At 41.0% G+C, this 20,991-nt stretch overlaps 1 protein-coding gene across 12 annotated transcripts in view; it reads right to left on the bottom strand.

Moving 5' to 3' along the window:
• Positions 1 to 20,991, bottom strand: part of LOC5579397 — a 135,426-nt gene that overhangs the window by 85,994 nt on the left and 28,441 nt on the right. For 4 of the 12 annotated variants that reach the window (XM_021840099.1, XM_021840100.1, XM_001659225.2 and 1 more), the window contains one exon: positions 10,020 to 14,320. The exons of 7 other annotated variants lie outside the window; for them this stretch is intronic. In XM_021840099.1, coding sequence (XP_021695791.1) covers positions 10,061 to 14,311 — 4,251 coding nt within the window. In that variant the 5' untranslated portion in view covers positions 14,312 to 14,320 and the 3' untranslated portion in view covers positions 10,020 to 10,060. Of the gene's footprint in view, positions 1 to 10,019; positions 14,321 to 14,393; positions 14,561 to 20,991 lie in introns of those variants that run through there. One more of the 12 variants, XM_021840098.1, reaches the window with a different exon arrangement.

Here is a 20,991-nt window from a genome sequence, read left to right as displayed (position 1 = left end):
ATCTTGCGCGATTGGGAAGAGGAAGGATTTGGAGCAAACTGGACATACGCGAAGCTTTCCATCAGGTCGAACTTAATGAAGAATCAAGAGATGTTACAACGTTCATCACCAATCGAGGACTGTTCAGGTTCAAACGTTTGCCGTTCGGATTAGTGACCGCTCCTGAAATTTTCCAGCGTATTATGGAAGAGATGTTATCAGGATGTGAAGGAACCTGCTGGTATTTGGATGATGTCATCATTGAGGGGGAGACAAAAGAGATTCATGATAGAAATTTGCAAAAGGTAGTGTTTTAAAATTTGTTCAAAGGTATAATAGATGGTTAATAAATAAAAGAATACTATAAATTTATTTCTAGGTTCTTGATAGGTTCAGAGAAAGAGGTGTAGAATTGAATTGGGAAAAATGTGCTTTCGGAGTTTCCCAGCTCGATTTTCTGGGTCATCATATTTCTGATGTTGGTATAAGTCCATCTCAAGCAAAATTGAAGGCAGTTTCATCATTTCGTTCACCAACAACTGAGTCTGAAGTGAGGAGTTTTCTAGGTTTAGCAAACTATTTGAACAAATTTATCCCGGATCTTGCAACTATTGGTGAACCTCTTCGAAATCTTACGAAGAAGGAGGCAAAGTTTGAGTGGACTGCTGTACACGAAACCGCTTTTCAAGCTATCAAATCAAAGATAGCCTCCGCAACTACATTAGGATTTTTCAACACAGAAGATAAGACAATATTGATTGCTGACGCAAGTCCTTCCGGATTAGGATCAGTTTTGTTGCAAGAAAATGCTGAAAATGAACATCGAGTAATTTCTTTTGCCTCTAAGTCGTTGACGGATACTGAAAGACGTTATTGCCAAACTGAAAAAGAAGCATTGGCATTAGTATGGAGTGTCGAGCGTTTCCGGATGTACTTGTATGGTAAACATTTCACTTTGATGACTGATTGTAAAGTTTTGGAGTATTTGTTTACCCCTCGTTCCAAGCCATGTGCTAGAATTGAGCGATGGGTATTGCGATTGCAGGCATTTGATTACCATGTGATATATATTCCTGGAAAGCAGAATATAGCCGACTGTCTCTCTCGATTGGCAACCATGAAATCGATCGCATTTGATCCAGAGGAAGAAATAATTATTCGGGAAATAGCTGAGATGGCTGGCTCCACGTTTGCTCTTGAATGGAGTGAAATAAAGGATGAAAGTCAGAAGGATTCTGAAATATCCGATGTTATATTCCAACTTGCAAATGAAAATCAATCAGCACTGCCATTATCATATCGTGTAATATCAAATGAATTATGTAGCATTGACGAAGTTCTATTAAGAGTTGATCGGATTGTTATTCCGCATACTCTTCGGAACAAAGTTTTGCGTATTGCACATGAAGGACATCCTGGGGTCAATATGATGAAAAGTCATTTGAGGACTAATGTATGGTGGCCAAGAATGGATCAAGATGTCGAGAAGTTTGTAAAACTTTGTAAAGGTTGCACATTAGTGTCTGCACCAAATGCACCTGAACCAATGGTGCGGCGTGAGATTCCTGACCAACCTTGGACAGATGTGGCAGCCGATTTCTTGGGACCACTACCGGAGGGACAGTATTTATTAGTAATTGTTGACTACTACAGTCGATACATGGAGGTTTGTGAAATGAAGGAAACAACGGCTGCAGATACTATACGAGAGTTGGCTATTGTGTTTAGTCGATATGGATTTCCTGTGACATTACGCGTAGATAATGGTCCACAGTTTAATGAAAAGTGTGTTGAATTTCAAGATTTTTGCAAAAGCAACGGTATAAAAGTCATCAATACTATTCCCTATTGGCCGGCAATGAATGGTGAGGTCGAACGTCAGAATAGATCAATATTAAAAAGATTAAGGATTGCGCAAGATCTGGGTAAGGATTGGAGGTTGGTGTTGAGGCAATATTTGCTAAAGTATCATTCAACAAATCATAGTGTAACAGGGAAATCACCAGCTGAGATTATGTTCGGAAGAAAGATTCGTAATAAGCTACCTAGTGTACCTTTCACAGAAGTTATGGATGAAGAAATCAGAGATCGTGACAAGGTACATAAAGAAAAGCAAAAAGAATATATTGATAAAAAGAGATTTGCTAAAGAAAGCGAAATTGCTGTTGGAGATTGTGTTGTGTTGAAGAGAATGAAGAAAACTCACAAGTTACAGTCGGATTATTCACCGGAAGAATTTCAAGTTGTTCGTAAAGTAGGAGGAGATGCCACAGTGCGATCATATGATTCTGGCAAAGAATACAGGCGAAATGTGTCACATTTGAAGAAAATACAACAATCAAATATAACATCAACTGGAAAAGATGACGAAAAGGAGCATGAAGCACGCAGATTAAATGATAGTGAACCAGAGGTAGGACAATTCGAAACCAACCGACAAAATACCGAAATAGGAAGAGAAAAAGTATGCGAAGCGGAAAAAGCAGAAGAACAGATAAATTCAAAAAGAGTAAGAACTGAACCAAAAAGATACAAGGACTATATTTCTCATTAAAATCATAAAAGTAAAGGAGGGTTGTAGAGTATCAGGAGGAGATGAAAGATAAAACCTTGCATCGTGGTAGGCTAGAAAATGGACAGTCAGTTAGTTGGAGAGAAATGTAGTAGGAGGTTGTTATCGGAGTGATTCTGGATGAGTGAAGAATAAAACGTATTAACAATCTGAACTGTAATTCGTTCCGTTAATTTAGTGATCTGAAGTCCTTACTTATTCTCTACAGCATTGTCACCCCCATCGACGGTATGTCAAATTATAATTTTTAATCTTTATCAACGAGCCCTTGGCAAGTCGTATGCCTTTACCTACTTCCCTTCCGAAGGAAGTCGCCACTATGAGCCTATGCATGCTATAAAACTTTTGACTTTTACTGTGCGCCCTGTTTTCAAGTTGCCCGTGAGAGAGAGCGAGACAGCACCAACACAAGGCGCACAGTAAAAGTCAAAAGAACAAAAGAATTCATGGCACGTACAGAGGCTCATAACATAAATGTCAAGCGATTATCTCGGGTAAGGGATTCAATCCCAGGTCCTCGACACCAGTTCCCACCTGTTGCTTCTCCGGTTGAAAAATAGTATAGTAGGTAGGCGTAACAACATCATGCTGCTGTAGCGTAGTTTACAATGCTTAACAACATTAAAACTGCTAGAAACCGAAAGCTTTTCCGGGACACACGACTTCTGCCCGAATATAGCCGAGACGAATATAAAGAAACCCGAGAAGAAAGTAGCCATCATGCTCACTTTGTATATTAGATTAATTTATTCGTTACTTACACTTTTCTGAGCGCAGTTGGCCACTGAGAAACATTCTGTGAATCTGTAGTGTGCAATAAAGTTAGAATAAGCAATAAAACTGTATTTAGTGCAATAAACCGATCTTTGAATAAACGGAAGTGTCTTGTGCGTTGTTCTAACTGTGGATTCAGATCACTATTCCGAAGAGGGTTACAACATTGGTGCCGTGACCAGGATAGTGATCTAAAAAGGCCGACGCCGAGACGCCATTGGGCCATTGCACAAAGGAACCACGGTCTTTTGATTTATAACAAAAACCCCAACCGCCATCGGAATCTTGGCATGTGATGATCACTGGGCACTGCCATTGCAATTCACATCCGGCTAAATTACAACTTCTCAGTGAATGGTTTCGCGCCTCGGAAATTGGAATAAGGTTCAACGGAAACGTTTGGCAGAGCGACGTGTGGATTAGGCCAACAAGAGCTAGCTTGGAGTTATTACAAGGCCTTACTGACAGGCTCAATAGGTGAGTCCCTGTCCAGACATTTTATTCGTGATTGGAAGGTGCTTCTCTTGTTGGGAGTTTCAGAACAATACGTCGACTCTGGAACACTAGTTGTGACGCCATCATTATTTGGTTCAACATCCTATTCATCGTGGCCGATCTTCAAGGCATAACGCCTCATTTCTACGTTTTATCAATTGTTGATGAGTCTTCTGAGGCATAGTGGAATTTAAACGAGCATTTCAATATACAAGGCCTGATCGACAGGCTCACCAGGTGAGTTCCTGTCCTTCAACTAATAATTCTCGTTAGAAGGTGCTCCGCTGCTTGCCTATTTTTCAGTATTTTTACGATTATCTCGGATAGCTCCCGTAGCCGTAGAGTGAATCTATCATTCAAGGCCTGGTTGACAGGCTCACCAGGTGAGTTTCTGTCCATCAATCGAAAATTCTCGCTAGAAGGTGCTCCGCTGTTTGCATATATCTTTCAGTACTTTCCAATTAATTCGGATGGTTACCGTTGTCGTTGCGTGAAGATATCCTACAAGGCCTGATTGACAGGCTCACCAGAAGGTGCCATCATACGTGCGAATCATGTCGAAGAAGCTTAAAAACTTACTACGCACCAGGGACAACGTGGTAGAATTCGTCTTGCGCATCGAAAACTACCTGAACAGCACCGTTCAATTCGACCCACAACAAGTTGGAATTCGACTGGAAAAACTCGAGCAGAAGTGGGCGGAATTCGAGGAGGTTATGAATGACATCGAAGCTTTGGAGGATAACGAAGACAACATGAAAGAGCAACAGCGACTGAGGGTGGATTTCGAAGAAAAATATTACACGGTAAGGGGAGGGTTGGCGAATGAGTTAACCAGGCAGCATGCAACACAAAACACACAATCAAATAACAACACATCTAATGTGCAAGCTTCAGTACGGCTACCACAAATTAACCTTCCGGAGTTCAATGGTGAATTTCAGAATTGGCTCCCATTTCATGATACATTTGTGGCGTTGATAGATTCCTCTGCAGAGTTAAGCAATATCCAAAAATTTCACTATTTGCGTGCTTCTCTCAAGGGTGACGCTCTAAAATTGATAGATTCCTACTCGATGAGTGATGCAAATTATAGGGTGGCTTGGGATGGTTTGGTGGCTCGTTTCTCTAACAATTACCTTCTCAAGAAACGGCACATGAACGCACTCTTCGAGTACCCGAGAATTAAAAAGGAGTGTGCAGTTGCGTTACACAACCTCATCGACTGTTTCGAACGGAATACCAAAATTCTGGACCAACTGGGGGAGAAGACAAATGGCTGGGGCGCAATGTTAGTTCATCTAATGGTTTCGAAACTGGATGAAATAACTCAGAAACGATGGGAAGAAAACGTTACACCCGAAAAGGATCCATCGTTTTCATCACTGATCCAATTCCTCAAAAAGCAAACTCGTGTCTTAGACGCGGTTTCAGTGGACCAACACATCTTCGCTTCATCAAGTTCTTTTTCGCACGTTTCTAAATCTCGACCGATCAAGGTTTCGGTCAACTCGGCGACCGAAAATAATTTACCAACCTGCTTTGTTTGCAGTGACAAACATTGGATCAATCGGTGCCCGAATTTTGCTGACCTACCTGTGGACAAACGTTTGCAGCTCACTAACGCCATGCGCCTCTGTAGCAACTGCTTGGGGCGGAATCATCTGGCTCGAGATTGTCCGTCAAAATTCCGCTGCAAAACATGTTCAAAAAAGCATCATTCGTTGTTGCACCCTGGTTTTCCTGGTTCAGGTTCTGGTCCTTCTCCAATTACATCTACACCGGTCAACAACAACACGGAATCGATTACACCATCATCTGGCGCTGTTACAGTTTCTGCAACTACCAGCAATAGCTCAGCAGCAACAATTTCATCTAATTTGGCTGTAGGACAACCTAAGTCTCATGTGTTTCTGCAAACGGTTCTGCTACAAGTGAAAGATGTATGGGGAAGAGCACATCTCGCTAGGGCGCTTCTCGACTCTGGATCGCAAGCTAACTTAATGTCGAAGAAACTATTTGAATTACTTCGATTAACACGACGGGATAGGAAGGTGGTTATTACTGGAGTCGGCGGATCACGCAATCAAACAGCTTTCGAAGTCTCTACAACAGTCTCTTCACGGGTGCAACGTTTTTCGATAGCCCTGGAATTCCTGGTAATGGAGAAAGTTACTGACGATCAGCCTTCAACATCTCTCTCTCTGGCGCACTGGAAACTACCCGCAAATATGGCTTTAGCTGACCCCGGATTCCATAACTCTGCTCCAGTCGATTTGGTACTCGGTGCTCAACATTTCTTCGACTTTCTGATACGCGATGGTGGCCGGTTGCAAGTCAAAAAATTCGACGGTGCCTTACCGGTATTTGTTCAGACAACGTTTGGATGGGTTGCAACAGGCGAAGCGAAATGCATGGATGAAGTTAAGGTAGTTGATTGTTACGTTGCAAAAGCAGAGCCGTTGGAAAAGGTAATCGAAAAGTTTTGGACAGTGGAGGAACTTACAAATAAGAAACCACGCTCTCAAGAAGAAAACGATTGTGAGGCACACTTCGTAAGCACGTACACACGAGACGACACAGGTCGATATGTGGTGCGTTACCCTAAACACATGGATTTCCATAACATGATTGGCGAGACGAAACAAAAGGCTATTCAGCGATTCCTTCAAATTGAAAGGCGACTAGTAAAAGACCATAATTTGCGCAAACAGTATTCCGACTTTATGCAGGAATACTTGGATCTCGGTCATATGAAACACATCGGTGAAGCCGAAGATTCCACACTGGATGACGGCAAAACGGTTTATTATCTACCGCACCATCCAGTGTTTAAGGAATCTAGCTCGACTACTAAAGTGCGTGTGGTTTTCGATGGGTCCGCAAAGTCTACCACCAATTATTCACTAAACGATGCTCTACTCACTGGACCTAACATTCAAGATGAACTCCTAGATTTAATGATTCGTTTTAGAAGATACCCTGTCGCCATAGTGGCAGATGTTGCCAAAATGTATCGACAAATCCGTGTACATGAAAACGATACATCACTCCAACGGATAGTATGGCGGTTTAACACTGCAGCACCACTTCAAGTGTATGAGCTGCAGACTGTCACGTATGGATTAGCCCCGTCTTCCTTCCTCGCTACACGGGTATTGAAGCAACTGGCATTGGATTCGAGTGATAAATACAAATTCGCTTGCGAACCTTTGCAGGAAGATTTTTATATGGACGATTTCTTGTCTGGGGCTGATTCTGTAGAAAAGGCAATCGAGTTGCAAAAGGAAATGCAAACTTTGATGGCAGAAGGAGGCCTTGAATTACGCAAATGGTGCTCAAATAAGGTAGAAGTTTTGTACAACATTCCAAACGAATCACTAGGAGATGTATCGACGCTACACTTCGATGACTCGCAGAAGGTTAAAACCCTAGGAGTAGGGTGGGATCGGATCAGTTTTGTATTGAAATTCAACCATCAACGAACGAAGACTGCTTAACAAAACGAAAGATTTTCTCAACGATTGCGAAGCTGTACGATCCACTCGGGTTGGTATCTCCAGTCGTGTCATGGGCCAAAATTCACATGCAACAGCTTTGGACGAAAAACACAGGGTGGGATGACCCAATACCAGACGACATCACGGTGAAATGGAAAGAGTTTTCGTCGCAGTTACCATGCCTAGTTGGTTACAAGGTTCCTCGGTACTTGTTTCTCCCGGATTCTTCGTCTGTCCAATTCCATGTGTTCACAGATGCTTCAGAAGCTGGATATGGTGCATGCATTTACGCACGTACAGTCGATCTTAAAGGAAACATCAAGATAGAACTCGTTGCAGCAAAGTCAAGGGTTGCACCGTTGAAACGAATCAGTTTACCTCGACTGGAGCTTTGTGCAGCACTACTTGGGGCAAAACTGTATGCTCGTGTATCGACTGCTTTACGGATGGAAGGCACTAGATGTTGTTTCTGGACTGATTCGATGGTGACTCTACACTGGATTCAGGCTCCGCCAAACACATGGCAAACGTTTGTAGGTAATCGAACTTCAGAGATTCAGCAACTCACGAATTGTCATTCGTGGAATCATGTAAGCGGGATCAACAACCCTGCGGATTACATTTCACGTGGAATGCTCCCAAACGAATTCATGACGAACACTAGCTGGCGGTGTGGTCCGTTATGGTTATCTAACGAAGAGGATATTTGGCCTAAAAAGCCAAACGAAATTCCTTCAGAAGATTTACTGGAACGACGCAAGACAGTTCTAGTAGTGCAGGCAGATACAGACCATAATTTCCTTTTCTACCGATATTCATCCTTTTGGAAACTGACTCGTATCACAGCACTGCTTCTTCGCTTCAAAAACCGTTGTCAAGGAAGAATTGATCATAGTCCATCGAAATTGGTGTCAGTACGAGAGCTAGAACATGCCAAGAAAGTTCTCGCAAAGATCGCACAACAGGAGGTTTTCACAGAAGAACTGGAGAGTCTCAACAAGAATCGATATGTGCCTAAAACGTCGTCTCTACGATTGCTACATCCTTTTCTCGACGACGATGGCATAATCCGTCTTCGTGGTCGTCTAGCACATTCATCAGAAAGCTACCAAACCAAGCACCCTATTATTCTCCCTAAACATCACCCTCTTACACGCCTCATCACTGAGCATTACCATAAAATGTGCATGCATTCAGGCCCTCGCATGACGCTAGCTACTATGCACCAAGAATTCTGGCCAATAAGTGGGAAACAAATCGCCAACTCTGTGTTTCGTAAATGTATGCAATGCTTTCGCCAAAACCCTACCCCTATCGTACAACCCGTGGGCCAACTACCGAAGCAGCGCACTACCCCTAGCAGAGCATTCACTATAACTGGAGTTGACTTTTGTGGACCAGTTTATTTAAAGCCCGCCCACCGACGAGCTGCTGCACGAAAAGCCTTCATTGCGGTCTTTATATGCTTCGCTTCCAAAGCCGTACATTTGGAGCTCGTCTGCGATTTATCCTCTGAAGCTTTCATCGCAGCACTTCGACGCTTCATCTCACGGCGCGGCATACCCACGGAAATTCACTCTGACAACGGCACAAATTTTAGAGGAGCAAACAATACCCTGATCGAATTATATCGGTTATTAGAGAATAATCACACACGAGAAGCCATCATCAAAGAATGCAACTTGAAGCGGATACGGTGGTATTTCATACCGCCCCGAGCACCTTCCTTCGGCGGATTGTGGGAAGCAGCTGTTAAAACCGCGAAAACCTCTCTGGCAAAAACTCTCGGCAACACTCAACTTTCCTATGAAGATTTCGTCACTGTGTTAACTCAAATCGAAGCTAATATGAACAGCCGTCCGCTGACGTCGTTGTCGAATGATCCTGGGGAGCTGAATGTTCTCACACCTGGCCATTTCCTAATCGGTACATCGCTATTGAGCCTTCCTGAACCGGACTACACCAGCATCCCGAGTAATCGACTGCACCACTATCACGAACTACAAAGACTAGTTCAACAACATTGGGATCGATGGCGAAAGGAGTACCTCTGTGAACAGAATCATCAGCGTAAGAAATCCGTATCGGCAATTGATGTTCATGTTGGGCAAATCGTGTTAGTACAAGACGAAGGGAAACCATCTGTATCCTGGCCACTTGCACGAATTGAAAACGTACACCCTGGAGATGATGGCATTGTGCGTGTCGTGACTCTTCGCACCTCAAGTGGAATCTACAAACGATCAATCTCACGCATTTACCCGCTACCATTTGATCAGCAACCGAACACCAAGCAAATCTCGCCTATGCAACAGTAAAACCTAAAAAAGATGTTTAATATTAGTGCATTTTTTAAGCAAATTAAGTAATTCCTGTGTTGCTGCACGCAATCCATGTTATGTTTGTTTTGCTTTGTATGTAAATTTGAAACGTCAAATTTAGGTGGCCGGCTATGTTGCTTCTCCGGTTGAAAAATAGTATAGTAGGTAGGCGTAACAACATCATGCTGCTGTAGCGTAGTTTACAATACAAATAGTAAGAATAACGAGTTGCCAAGCCAACATGGCTGCCGAAGCGAATGACGGGCTAATTAGCCTGACGAATAGAAAAGGGATCTAACATTATAAGCAATTGAATGACGAAGATCTCAAACAAGAAATAAGGATAATGTGATACAATGATGACACAGATAAACCGAATTTGTGTATTGATATTTGTTTATATCATAATCGTTTAAAATCTAAACACTTTCGTAAAACTTAACTAACATTTCATGATTCTGATTGGCTCTCTTAATACTAAGGGTTTTATCTTCATCAACTCGTTTGGACAAATTCCTCCTGGACTTTTCCAACTGCGCATAGCTGATTGTACGGCACTGCTCATTTCTGTCCACCACGTCCAGTGTTACCAGATGTGGCAGACACACAATCACCTCATAGCTTCCCTTGTTGCCTTTCCGAGCGGTGCATCTCTTGATCAGCGTTTCCTCGTTTTCCTCCAGTGAAAAGAAAGTCTGAATCACATGAATACCACCGTTTTTCTCCACCGACAATGTGGTCTTATAGTCCAAACCAAGTCCCATGTCACGGGTTGCCAGGGTAACGGTGCGAGGAACGCCTGCTTCGATGATGTACCGATCCCGACTATCGTCATCCGTTTCAACGGTAACTTCGTTCAGTCGTACAATCTGCGATTCGAAACTCAGCCGGAACTGTTCAATTTCAAACTTGTTACTGAAAAAGACGATCACTGAACGATTCTCATTGATGACTGCATTGACGCGATCAAATATCGCGGCTTTCCATTCGGACAGCTCAGGTAAACATTGGAAATTCTCCTGCTGACTGAACTTCAGCTTAGTAGCGCCAAAAAAAGGCGGCATGATGGTCTTCTGTTGCATCAACTTGAAACCTCTGAAAGTACCCGTGACACAAAGGAAGAGGGAATATTGATCCGGTAATTTTGCGTACGAAAACGATGAGAAATCCAAAGGCAAATATCCAAAGTTAACCGAACCATTCACACTTTGTACAAAATTGTCCTTCTGCAGTTTGAAATACATAAAAGCGTTGAGGTATTGACAGTACAAATTAGGGAGAAATTCACCATTTTCGTTTCGACAGGTTATAACGCCATTGCAATCCAGTTTGAAGTTTTGCGCACATTCGTCAATGTGAATTCTGTGAACTTCTTTGGCAGTTTTCACCATTTGATTGAATTTCTCTGTGAAGAACGTTTTATTGTTGTACAATACCTTCAAAGTTTCATCGTGATTGATTGTGACCAATTTATACGATCCTGGGCGTTCGATGAGAGATTTCAACTGCACCACGTCTGGATCACTGGATGACTGCAAGAAGGCTTCCAACTGGCGCTCGATGTCTACGGTATTGCTTTGAACTAAGTCCCAAATTTTGTGCTGAATCTGACCAAGCCCTTTGACTTCCGGTGCGAAAACGTTGTAGCTAGTGTCACCATAGTATTTTTCCACGAAAACATCGAACTCGTTCATCAAGAGGACAGTGTCACTCAAATCAGCATCTACTGGAACATTTTTGTTTGGCAATTCAGGTGGAATCCCAAGACATTTGCTCAAATATATCCAAGCTTTCTCGGAGAATGTTCGTAATCGCTCGTTCACCACGTCATCGATAGTTTTATAAGAAATCTTCGGTTGGATTGAAAGTGCTTCATATAAGTCGCAGAAATCGGCTGCATCGTGTTTGGCCAAATGTTCGCTGTGGCATACTATTTCTACTTTATGCCCGAAAAGAGCTAGTACTGCTGCAATAAGCCCCAATACCACGGATTCTCCTTGAGCGGTCATTATTTGCGCCAGGTGCTTATCGACGCCAGATTTCTCATTGTCCACACATAAAAACCTTAAAACCGTAAGGATTTGTAGTGAATGTGGCTTTACCAGCTTTCCTGGATTCAAAACGTCTTCAGATGTAAGAATAGCCCAAACAGCTCTCACACCGGCAAGAATCAACGGAATGGTATTTTGCTTGAACCCCGCAGTCCACTTGGATGCCCGAATGGGTTTAACTTTATCGCTAACGTGACGGACTATTCGCTTGATCTTGTCGGCATACTCCAGGTCGTCACATTCTCGCATGTGCTTCTCAAATTGTCCAACGTATAGTTGGAAGGCATTCTTCAGCAATTGTTCATCACACTTTGCGTTCAGCGTGGAGAATATCGTTAACGCTTTATCAACATCGAGGACTTGCTGGTTCTGAATGTAGGGGAACGATTGCATCATAAACTCCATCCGCTTCGTAAAATTCGTAATTGAGCTACACTCCTTGATGATGATCTTGAACGGCTTGGTGCTACGCTTGTAAAACTGCGTAAAGTTGGCATACTCCGGCTGCTCCTTAAGGTAAAGAAGAGATGTTCTGATGCTGTTGATAAGCGACTTTGCAGCATTTAGTTGGTCTTCTCCCGTTAAGCATGTTCCATCGTTCCAGCTACGCTTGTCCAGAATGCACAAGACATGATCCAACAATGTTTTCACGATCTCAACTTGATAGTGCTTTGGAATGACTTCATTTGCACAAATTTGTATGAACATGTCGTACTTGTCTTTCGACACTAGAAAGCATTTATCGTCAGTTGTGAAAAGGGAGTTATGCACGCAGTTAATAGCTTTCATATCGAGCAGTGTTTTCCTGATCTTATCGTTGTGAACACGCACGTACCATTCAAAGCCTAGTGCCTCCAAGTCCATACAAAATACGTTAAAAGTTTCAAAGAATTTGGTTATTTCATCCAAGGAAACATTTTTATCCAGCGCTTGCGTTACTATCTGTAAAAGCTTTGTACGCAGTTCCTTGACATGTGGACTTAAATATTTTCCGTAAAGTGTGTCCATCAGCTTAGGAAATCCACACTTGCTCCAAATCCAGCAGTCTTTGAACGCACTTGTTACATGTTTGAGTCGAGTGTGATCTGTATGGCTTTCTTGGATTGCCTGAGCTATATAGCCGATTTGCTTCTTGAAAATCTGTTTTCCAATTTCATCTAGGTAGAGTTCGATTCGTTCAACCACAGCCACATATTCCAAAATTATGTGTGTAACCATGCGCATAGACTCGGATGACGTCTTTTGCTGATCAGCCGATGAAATAAACTCCAGGAACGCTTGGAACATCTCTGACATATTGCCAATTCGAGTAAAGTCTTTCTGGAAAACATTCACCATCACTGCATCCATAAGGCAAGCCCACGTATTTTCTTCGTTTCGTGTTAACGCGAAACTCTTGAAACACTCAATCTGATAGTCGTAAGGGTAGCTCTCGTTGACTGTAGGTTTTCCCGGTTCATAGTGGTTTGCAAAGTTAACTAGCATATGCATTTGATTCACCAAGCATCTATCTAAGCCAGATTTTAAACTATTCTTTGCGATAGTTGCCATTTTCCATTGCTTTCCATCGTACTGGATAGAATTTTGTATGCCCAATTTCTCCTGAACGCGATTTGCGATGTCCATTAAACTTTTGCATACACAGCAAAAGATCTCATTTGATACCGGCAGTGCTTGGCTGCAATCTACGGTTGCGATTCGTTGAATGAAATTCTTGCTGATGATGACCAACGCTTGTTGCGGCATTTCTCCTACCATAATACCCTCCAAGTCTTTGAAAATTGTCACATCAGCAGTTCTGAGCAACAAACAACGATATGATTCGATGTTTTTCAACTCGGGTTTTATTTGCGAGGAACACACTTCTAGTAGAAGATTCTTATGATCTGTTGCTACCGTATTAAAAAAGTCTTCCAGTAAACGTTTTTCCTTATGCAACAGATGCGACCATTTATCTTCCTTGAGAAAGGCGTATCGACTCTGCAGAGAGCTCCGCAAAGCAGTAAACATAACGATAGACACTTTTAGGGTTTTGCTGGACACAAACCTGTTCGAGGACATTTCCTTACAGAACTCAGTCCCGACGTCGTACGAATGCTTTTCAGCCAGTCTCCTTATTTCGAACAAAAATTTTCCACTTTCAATGCACTGTCCACAGTTTGATGCCAACTTTGTAAGCTCCATTTGAATAGAACTTCTTAAACTCGTGGTTTTCAGCAGTAACTGATCTTCCAGGACCTTCACGGTCAACACAAGTTGCAGCAATAGTTCCTTGGCTTTTTCAAAATCACTAGCACTATTTAAGTCTTCGGATGCTTCCACTGACACTTGCGCTACATAGCTCGATCCGATGGTGACCAAACACTGTGCACCGTGTAATTTCCAGTGTGCACTTCCACACCGGAACTTGGCCGAGTACGGCAAACCCCCTGCACTGGGGCTTCGCAGCTTTATGTACTGATCTTTGTCGCCGGTGGTTAATATTTTGCACTTCAACAGGCACTTATCCGAGATGTTTTCGTTGATCGAGATTTGCTGTAGGGATTCTTCCGAACTGGACTCGATAATGGACCGATTGTCACCAGCGGTATTTGAAGGATCACGAACTGTTGACGCCATTGCTGCTTCCTGCGATGATGAAATATGAAAACACTGTCGTTAGTGGTTAAATTAATGATCATAATGAATAATACGAACCCACCTTCAGTGTGTGAACACAGATTTAGAGAGTTATTAAAATTTCAGATAACAACACCAGGTTTAGAAGATTTTTTCGGTTTCAGATAACAACATTCACTCGAAACGATATTCAAATCACAACTGATGTCAAGAATCCGAACCGCAGCAGTTCTTATTCTACATTACACTCTACCCGTGCATACCCATACAGTGAAGCTCCAAACAGTGGGTAGAGAGAAATATTTTCTTATTCTTCATTTCACATCCTTTGACCTGATCGCTGCTCTCCGTTGCAAAAGAAGTATTGTTCACTCATGTGTGGGTATAAACTCGAACGACTGGAACTGTTTTGCTGTGGAACTGCGGGTAGCGGCTTCACAGAATGACAAATGAAAACATCGATTCTACTCGGAATCGTGTTGGAATTTTGAAATCTAGTTGCGAGCCTTTTTCCAATATGAATATCTTACTGAGGCTACGAGGCTGAACCAACACAAAGTAAGCGACAATATACCCAATTTTACCTGAACTGAATTCCACATTTGTTAAAAACAATTTTCTTTTTTCAATCTCCTAACTTTCTACAAGACTTTTATCATGATGATGAATAACCTATTTATCGAGAGCTAGGCCTATTTTGTTTTGACCTCAATTTCCTTAGGCTTTTCTTGTGAGATGTAAATTTTCCTCAATATATTTTCTTCCTTGTTAAAAAATGAATGTCTTGACTTGACTATTTCTTAAACCTTTTATAATATTAGAAGCCCCATTTATTGTTCCTAAATTAAAAATAATGATGTTTCCAGGGACTGAACTTACAACGTTTTCATCGGATATTATGTTTAGCATAGACAGATGTTTTGAGTTATAAGTTATTGACTACACAGTACCAAAAAATAATGTGATTTACGTCTTTTGGGATGCACATAAAAGAAGCGAGCCGAATGACGTAAATTTGTGTCCATTTTAAAATACGTTAGTGTCTGATTCGGGAAACGTCGATCACAGTTCCATCGTTTTCGTGTCCTTTAACATGTAAAATTACATTTTTTGTTCAATACATCTTCAAGGACACGTTTTTGTGTCGTTCCATCACTTACATCATGTGTCATTCAGTCATTACCAGAATTACGTCCAGAGTAATTTTCATTATTTTTAAGAGTGTAAGGTATTTTCTTCTTGAATGACTGGACGACAAAACTCTTGGAGACTAATTTTGATTGCCACATTCAGTTATTTGTCCATATTTTCAATATTATTTCCGCTGAACTACATGATTCTCCACATAGTGATAGTGAAATCATTAAACATCGTTGATTGTTGACTTATTTTGTTTTTTTTTCTGTTCATCATCAGTCAGTCAGTCATTATATTTTGATACTGATTTGTTGGTCAATCAATAGAATTGCCAGATATTACTTTGATCTTATAAAGATATTGTTCTATATTGCTCCATGCCTATTTTTGATCTTTCATCTCTTATCTTCAACAAACCAATAGCTGATTATAATCACCAGCAATTCACTTTAGAACTTCAAATTATAATCTTGTTCAGCTTTTTCCACCTGCTTGGGTTATAAGCAGGATGTCCATTTGAAATCAGTTTTCCAATTTCCGGCAGTCATTAAATTTTGAACCGATTAATACGTATTGATATTTCCAGATTTTTTATAGAAAATCTTGATATTTAATTTGGCTTTCATACTATGTTTTTGAAATAGTATTTTAAATTTTGTATGATTTTTTCAGACAATAACAATTATTTAAAATCTTTAAGATACACAGATTATTAACATCGTTCGATATCAGTATTGTAAATTCTTCAATTTAGAAATCAATTTTATTACGATAGCTTGAAAATTAAAATTGTTGAGTCAGGGCATTCAAGACTAGAAATATTCAAATATACGTTCAATCAGAGTGAACCAAGTAAAAATCTTGAGCAACGGTCAAAATACGACTAGAAGGTTAACATCAGCTCTCCTGCCTGATGGTGAAGCAAATCAGAAACATTTTTGCGACGCATTCTGTTGTGCATTCATAATTTCCAAAGTTGGACATCTTGCATATTCTAGATGAAAATTTTTTGGTCGATAGGAATGTTTTGTTTTTCTTCCATATTTTGTTTCCATATCAACAATAACTGATTAATTTTTTTAAATCACAAACAAATAGGTCAAATATTTTTTCCAGAAATTTTTCCAATGACACCTCCAGGGACTCCTCTAAGATTTCTTCAAAAGATTCCTAGAGAGATTCTTACGAGAATTCCCGAAGGGACACTTCCAGGATTCCACCAGGGATTCCTCCTGCTCTTTCTCCAAAGAATGTCCCTTTTACCAGAAACTCCTTCAAGGATTTCTTTACGGCTATTTTTCAAGGAATTTGTGTTAGAAAATTCCCCTACAAAATATTTCAGAGATTTTTTTCAGGTCTCTTCCAAGGATTTCAGTTGTTCCTTCAAAGATTTCGCCTAGACATTTTCCAGAAATTTATCTACGGAACTCCACCAGGGATTCCTTCAGAAATATCTACTAAAAAAAAACTCTACCAGGGACTCCTGACGAGAATCCTGCTTATATTTTTTAAGGAGCTTGTCCATCGACTTCATCAGGAATTTCTCCAGAAGTTTTTTTCAGGAATTTCCCATAACATATTGCCAGGAAATAATTCAGAGATATTTTTGAAAACTTCTTTATGTACTCCAGCGTTCTCTAGAAGGATGTTTTCAAAAATTTCAACATGAAATAATTCCGATATTTTCCACAAATTCCTCAAAGAAGACTTCTCCAGAAACTTCTCTACAGATTCAACCAGGAATTCTTCCGAAGATTCCCCCAGAGATTCCTCCAGGGTTCTTCCAAGGATTCCTCTAGGGTTCTACTAAGAATTCCTCCAGGAGTTCCTTCAGCAATTTTCCCAGAAATTCTTCTTCAGGGACTTCCCAAGAAGTCCTGCAATTTCTCGAGGGATTTTTTCACAGAATTTCTCCAGAAATTCGTCATGAAATTCCTTCAGCAATTTTTCAAGGCATTTCTCTAGACAAATTTCACCGCTGAATAATTCAGCGATTATTTCGAAAATTCCTCCAGGGATTTCAGTGATTCCTTCATAGATTTCAGCTCGACATAATTCAGATATCTTCCCGAAATTTCTCCAAGGATTCTTTCGAGAATTCCCCCTCAAATCCTTTAGAATTTCGCCGAGATTTACTTCTTCAATTTGTCCAGGGATTCCTAAAGATAATCTTCCAGTGATTTTCCCCAAAAACCGCTTCAAAGGTATCTCGAGGGTTTTTTCTTAAGATCATTTTGCTAGGAAATATATGATATAGTCGGAAACTTCTCCGGGTGTTCCAGTAATTCCTTCAAAGCTTTTATCAAAAAATCCACCAAGAAGTATTTGAAATATAACCCACCCGCACCTTAATGGCTGCTTGGTCGTCCATAGAAGTTAATATTCAATGTTATCTTCTTTTCCAAGCAGCCTAGATAGCCGTGTAGTGTCGGTAGTGGTTGTCTCAACTGGCTAAGAATAACACTACGGATTGCCTGATCCTGTAGTAAAAATCTACTAATCAGGTAACCCCAATCCCAAGGTGTGATGCGACCCGTGCTGATGGATGAATGGTTGAGGGGGTTTAAAATATGCTCAATCGCTAACGGAGCCTGGAGAGCACCAGGGCGAACTCTCCAGTATGTAGCTCTTACTGCATTATGGCGGGGCAATGATGCAGCGGACCGTTATTCCCCAGCGACTCGTGGGAACAAATATGAGTACAAATCAAAACAACAACAATCTTGAAGGTGTCGACTGCCTCTCTCAGTCGGAGCCAATGGTAGTGGAGGACGTGCAGAGCAATACTGAGCTAACCGAAGAGCAGTTACTCGCAAGTTCACAGGAGGATATGCTTACCGATGCAACCGAAGTAAGCAACAAAAAATCAACAAACCATCCGTATCCGGACACCCAACTGGACATGGACGACGATAATAACGATGGTATAAATGTTATCATCAACATCCCAGAATCTCAACCATCAGGATCTGAATCCAAAACGGATCCTTCATGTCATCCGAACAACGCGAATGACCAACAGACGACAAAAATAAACCTCACGAGAGGACAAAGGAAGAAGTTTAAAGCACTGATGCAGAGCGGCGTGAGTCGATCTGAAGCCCTCATCCAACTTGGGAAGGGCAAAGATGAGCTAGCTTCCTCTAAACGTGGCAGGACGGACCTAGACAACTCGGCTACCAGTGAGGACGTCCCCAAGCAGAAACGAACCAAGAAACTCCTGGATCCCAGAGATCGAGCTGAGCAATCCAACCACGATGGCCCAATGGCTCAGCAGTCAAGTGACGGTCACCAAAATAGCGGAGAAAACCAAACGGCTGGTCATAGCTACAGTGACATGACCAATCGTAAGAAGGTCGGAGTTGTTCCGAAACACTTTCCCACATCCCATCTTTCCACGACTCAGCTTGATGCTCTTCAGGAGGCCCTGCTGCTAAAAGTGGAGAAACAGCGTAATGAGCCGATGAAACCAAAATTCTGCAACCTGCTCTACAAGTCTGGATACATGGTTCTTGTCTGCAAGGATCTCGAGACTGCAGACTGGGTAAAAGAAATAACTCCTTCACTCATCCCTTGGGAAGGTGCCGAGTTGGAAGCAATGGACGAGGAGAAAATTCAGCGTCCAGAACCAATTCGTGCGTTCTTTCCACAAAGTGCAAAATACTGTGATGAGCGCATAAAAACGCTCATCGAGAGTCAAAACAAGATCACAACCTCTAGTTGGCGTATTCTCCAAAGAAGCACACCAAACGATATCCATGTCGAGTGGATATTTACGGTTGATGGGCCGTCTATGGCGAACCTAACAAAATCCAACTTTATCCTCAACTATCGCTTTGGCGAAATACAGCTGAGAAAAATAAAGGGCAAAACCACTCAGTCGAACGAAAATTCAACTAATAGGGTGCCCCAAGAGAAATCTAAGGCAGCCTCTAGCAAAAACCCACAATCAAACCCCATTAAAAAGGCCAGTCTGTCTGTCTCTAAAGATTCAAGCTCCAACCAAACTCCTAGCTCTAGCGGTGGCAGATTGGTGCCATCTAAGAGCAGTGGATCTGGTAAAAGATTGAATTCGACTACAGAGACAAAAAAGGCTGGTCTAGGGAAGAAGATTGACAAACACGAACACCCGAAACATCATCCAAAACAAATACAAGATGATCCGCAGCATCCAAAGAAGGACGACCTCCGTCCTGGAAACTGCGGCACACCTAAAAATGACTAAGATCATTCAAGTGAATCTCCATCATGCTCGAAGCGCAACGGATGTGCTTTGCCGGAGATTCACAAAAGAACTGTTCACTGTGGCTCTTATCCAGGAGCCATGGGTCAACCAATCTCGAATACAGGGTATTCATGTAAACTCATGCAAGTTGGTATATGATGACAGCCAGCTCTCTCCAAGAGCAGCTATTCTAATACGCAATGACACTAGGGGAATTCGGGGTAAAACCGACACCCTAAGCTTTTTGATAAATTTGGTGTACTTTCGCTTGTTAAACGAACCTAAAATTGTTGTAGAATCACATATTGGTTATAAATCTATCAATCCTTGCGATCGCTGGATGATATATTAATGTTATATAGTGATTTAAATCAAATTGATATTTCATCATTTTTAGGTGAGACAATTGAGAGTGCGGGTAAGATCGACACCCTGTTGGGGTAAAACCGACACATGCACTTTGACTAGAATTTATACGTTGTGAACATCACCATTACATGGCATATTAAAAAGAATGGTTTAAACATGACTTTAGACTTTTATGACCCCTTCCTCTAAAGGATTTTACACATATTACGTAAATTATTGAAGAGGGCCGAAGATCCATTAAATACATGTGAAAATTTCAAATGTCCTATGCTAAGAATATGAAATTAAGGTGAATACACGTGGATATGATTATTTTGTTCTCATGGAATGTTTACAAAGATGAAGTTGTGACGAGTGATTGGTTTTAAAAATAACTACTGTTTTATTTCAACAAGACAGAAAAGTGTAATTATTTCCAGTTATTAAAAACTGTTGAACCTCATGGTTTGTAAATAAACAACAAGATTAATTTATGTGAAAACATTTAAAATTCTATTAATTCTTCAATTTCAAATGAGAAAAAATTCTTCAAACTATTAAGTTTAAACGTGAAACATAGAAACATTTTTTTTTTAAATTTTTAATGATAGCTTGTGGCAAGTCATATAGTGTTATATTTTACATGTTAACAAGTTTTCCATCCATGAACTTCACTGGAATTCGAAAATAAAGACTCACATAAACTACAGAGGAAGTCTTCCGACAAGAAAGATTCCCTGAAGTTAGATTATTTAGCAAAGAAAGGTGTCGATTTTACCCCAAATGAAAGTGTCGATCTTACCCCGAGTGGACATTTATTTTTCAATAGCGTTTTCAGTTGTCGAAAACCCAAAAAATAAAATCTCCTCCATTTTGTATGAACGTAATAACAGTAAATGATGATGTAGACGCAGAACAAATAATGATATTTTAAAAATTTCACACGCGAAATAGTTAAAGATTAACAGCG

This window comes from Aedes aegypti, chromosome 2 (assembly GCF_002204515.2).
Source record: "Aedes aegypti strain LVP_AGWG chromosome 2, AaegL5.0 Primary Assembly, whole genome shotgun sequence".
NCBI lineage: Eukaryota > Metazoa > Arthropoda > Insecta > Diptera > Culicidae > Aedes > Aedes aegypti.
The sequence above is the reverse complement of the archived record's forward strand: the minus strand, read 5'-3'. Positions and strand labels throughout refer to the sequence as shown.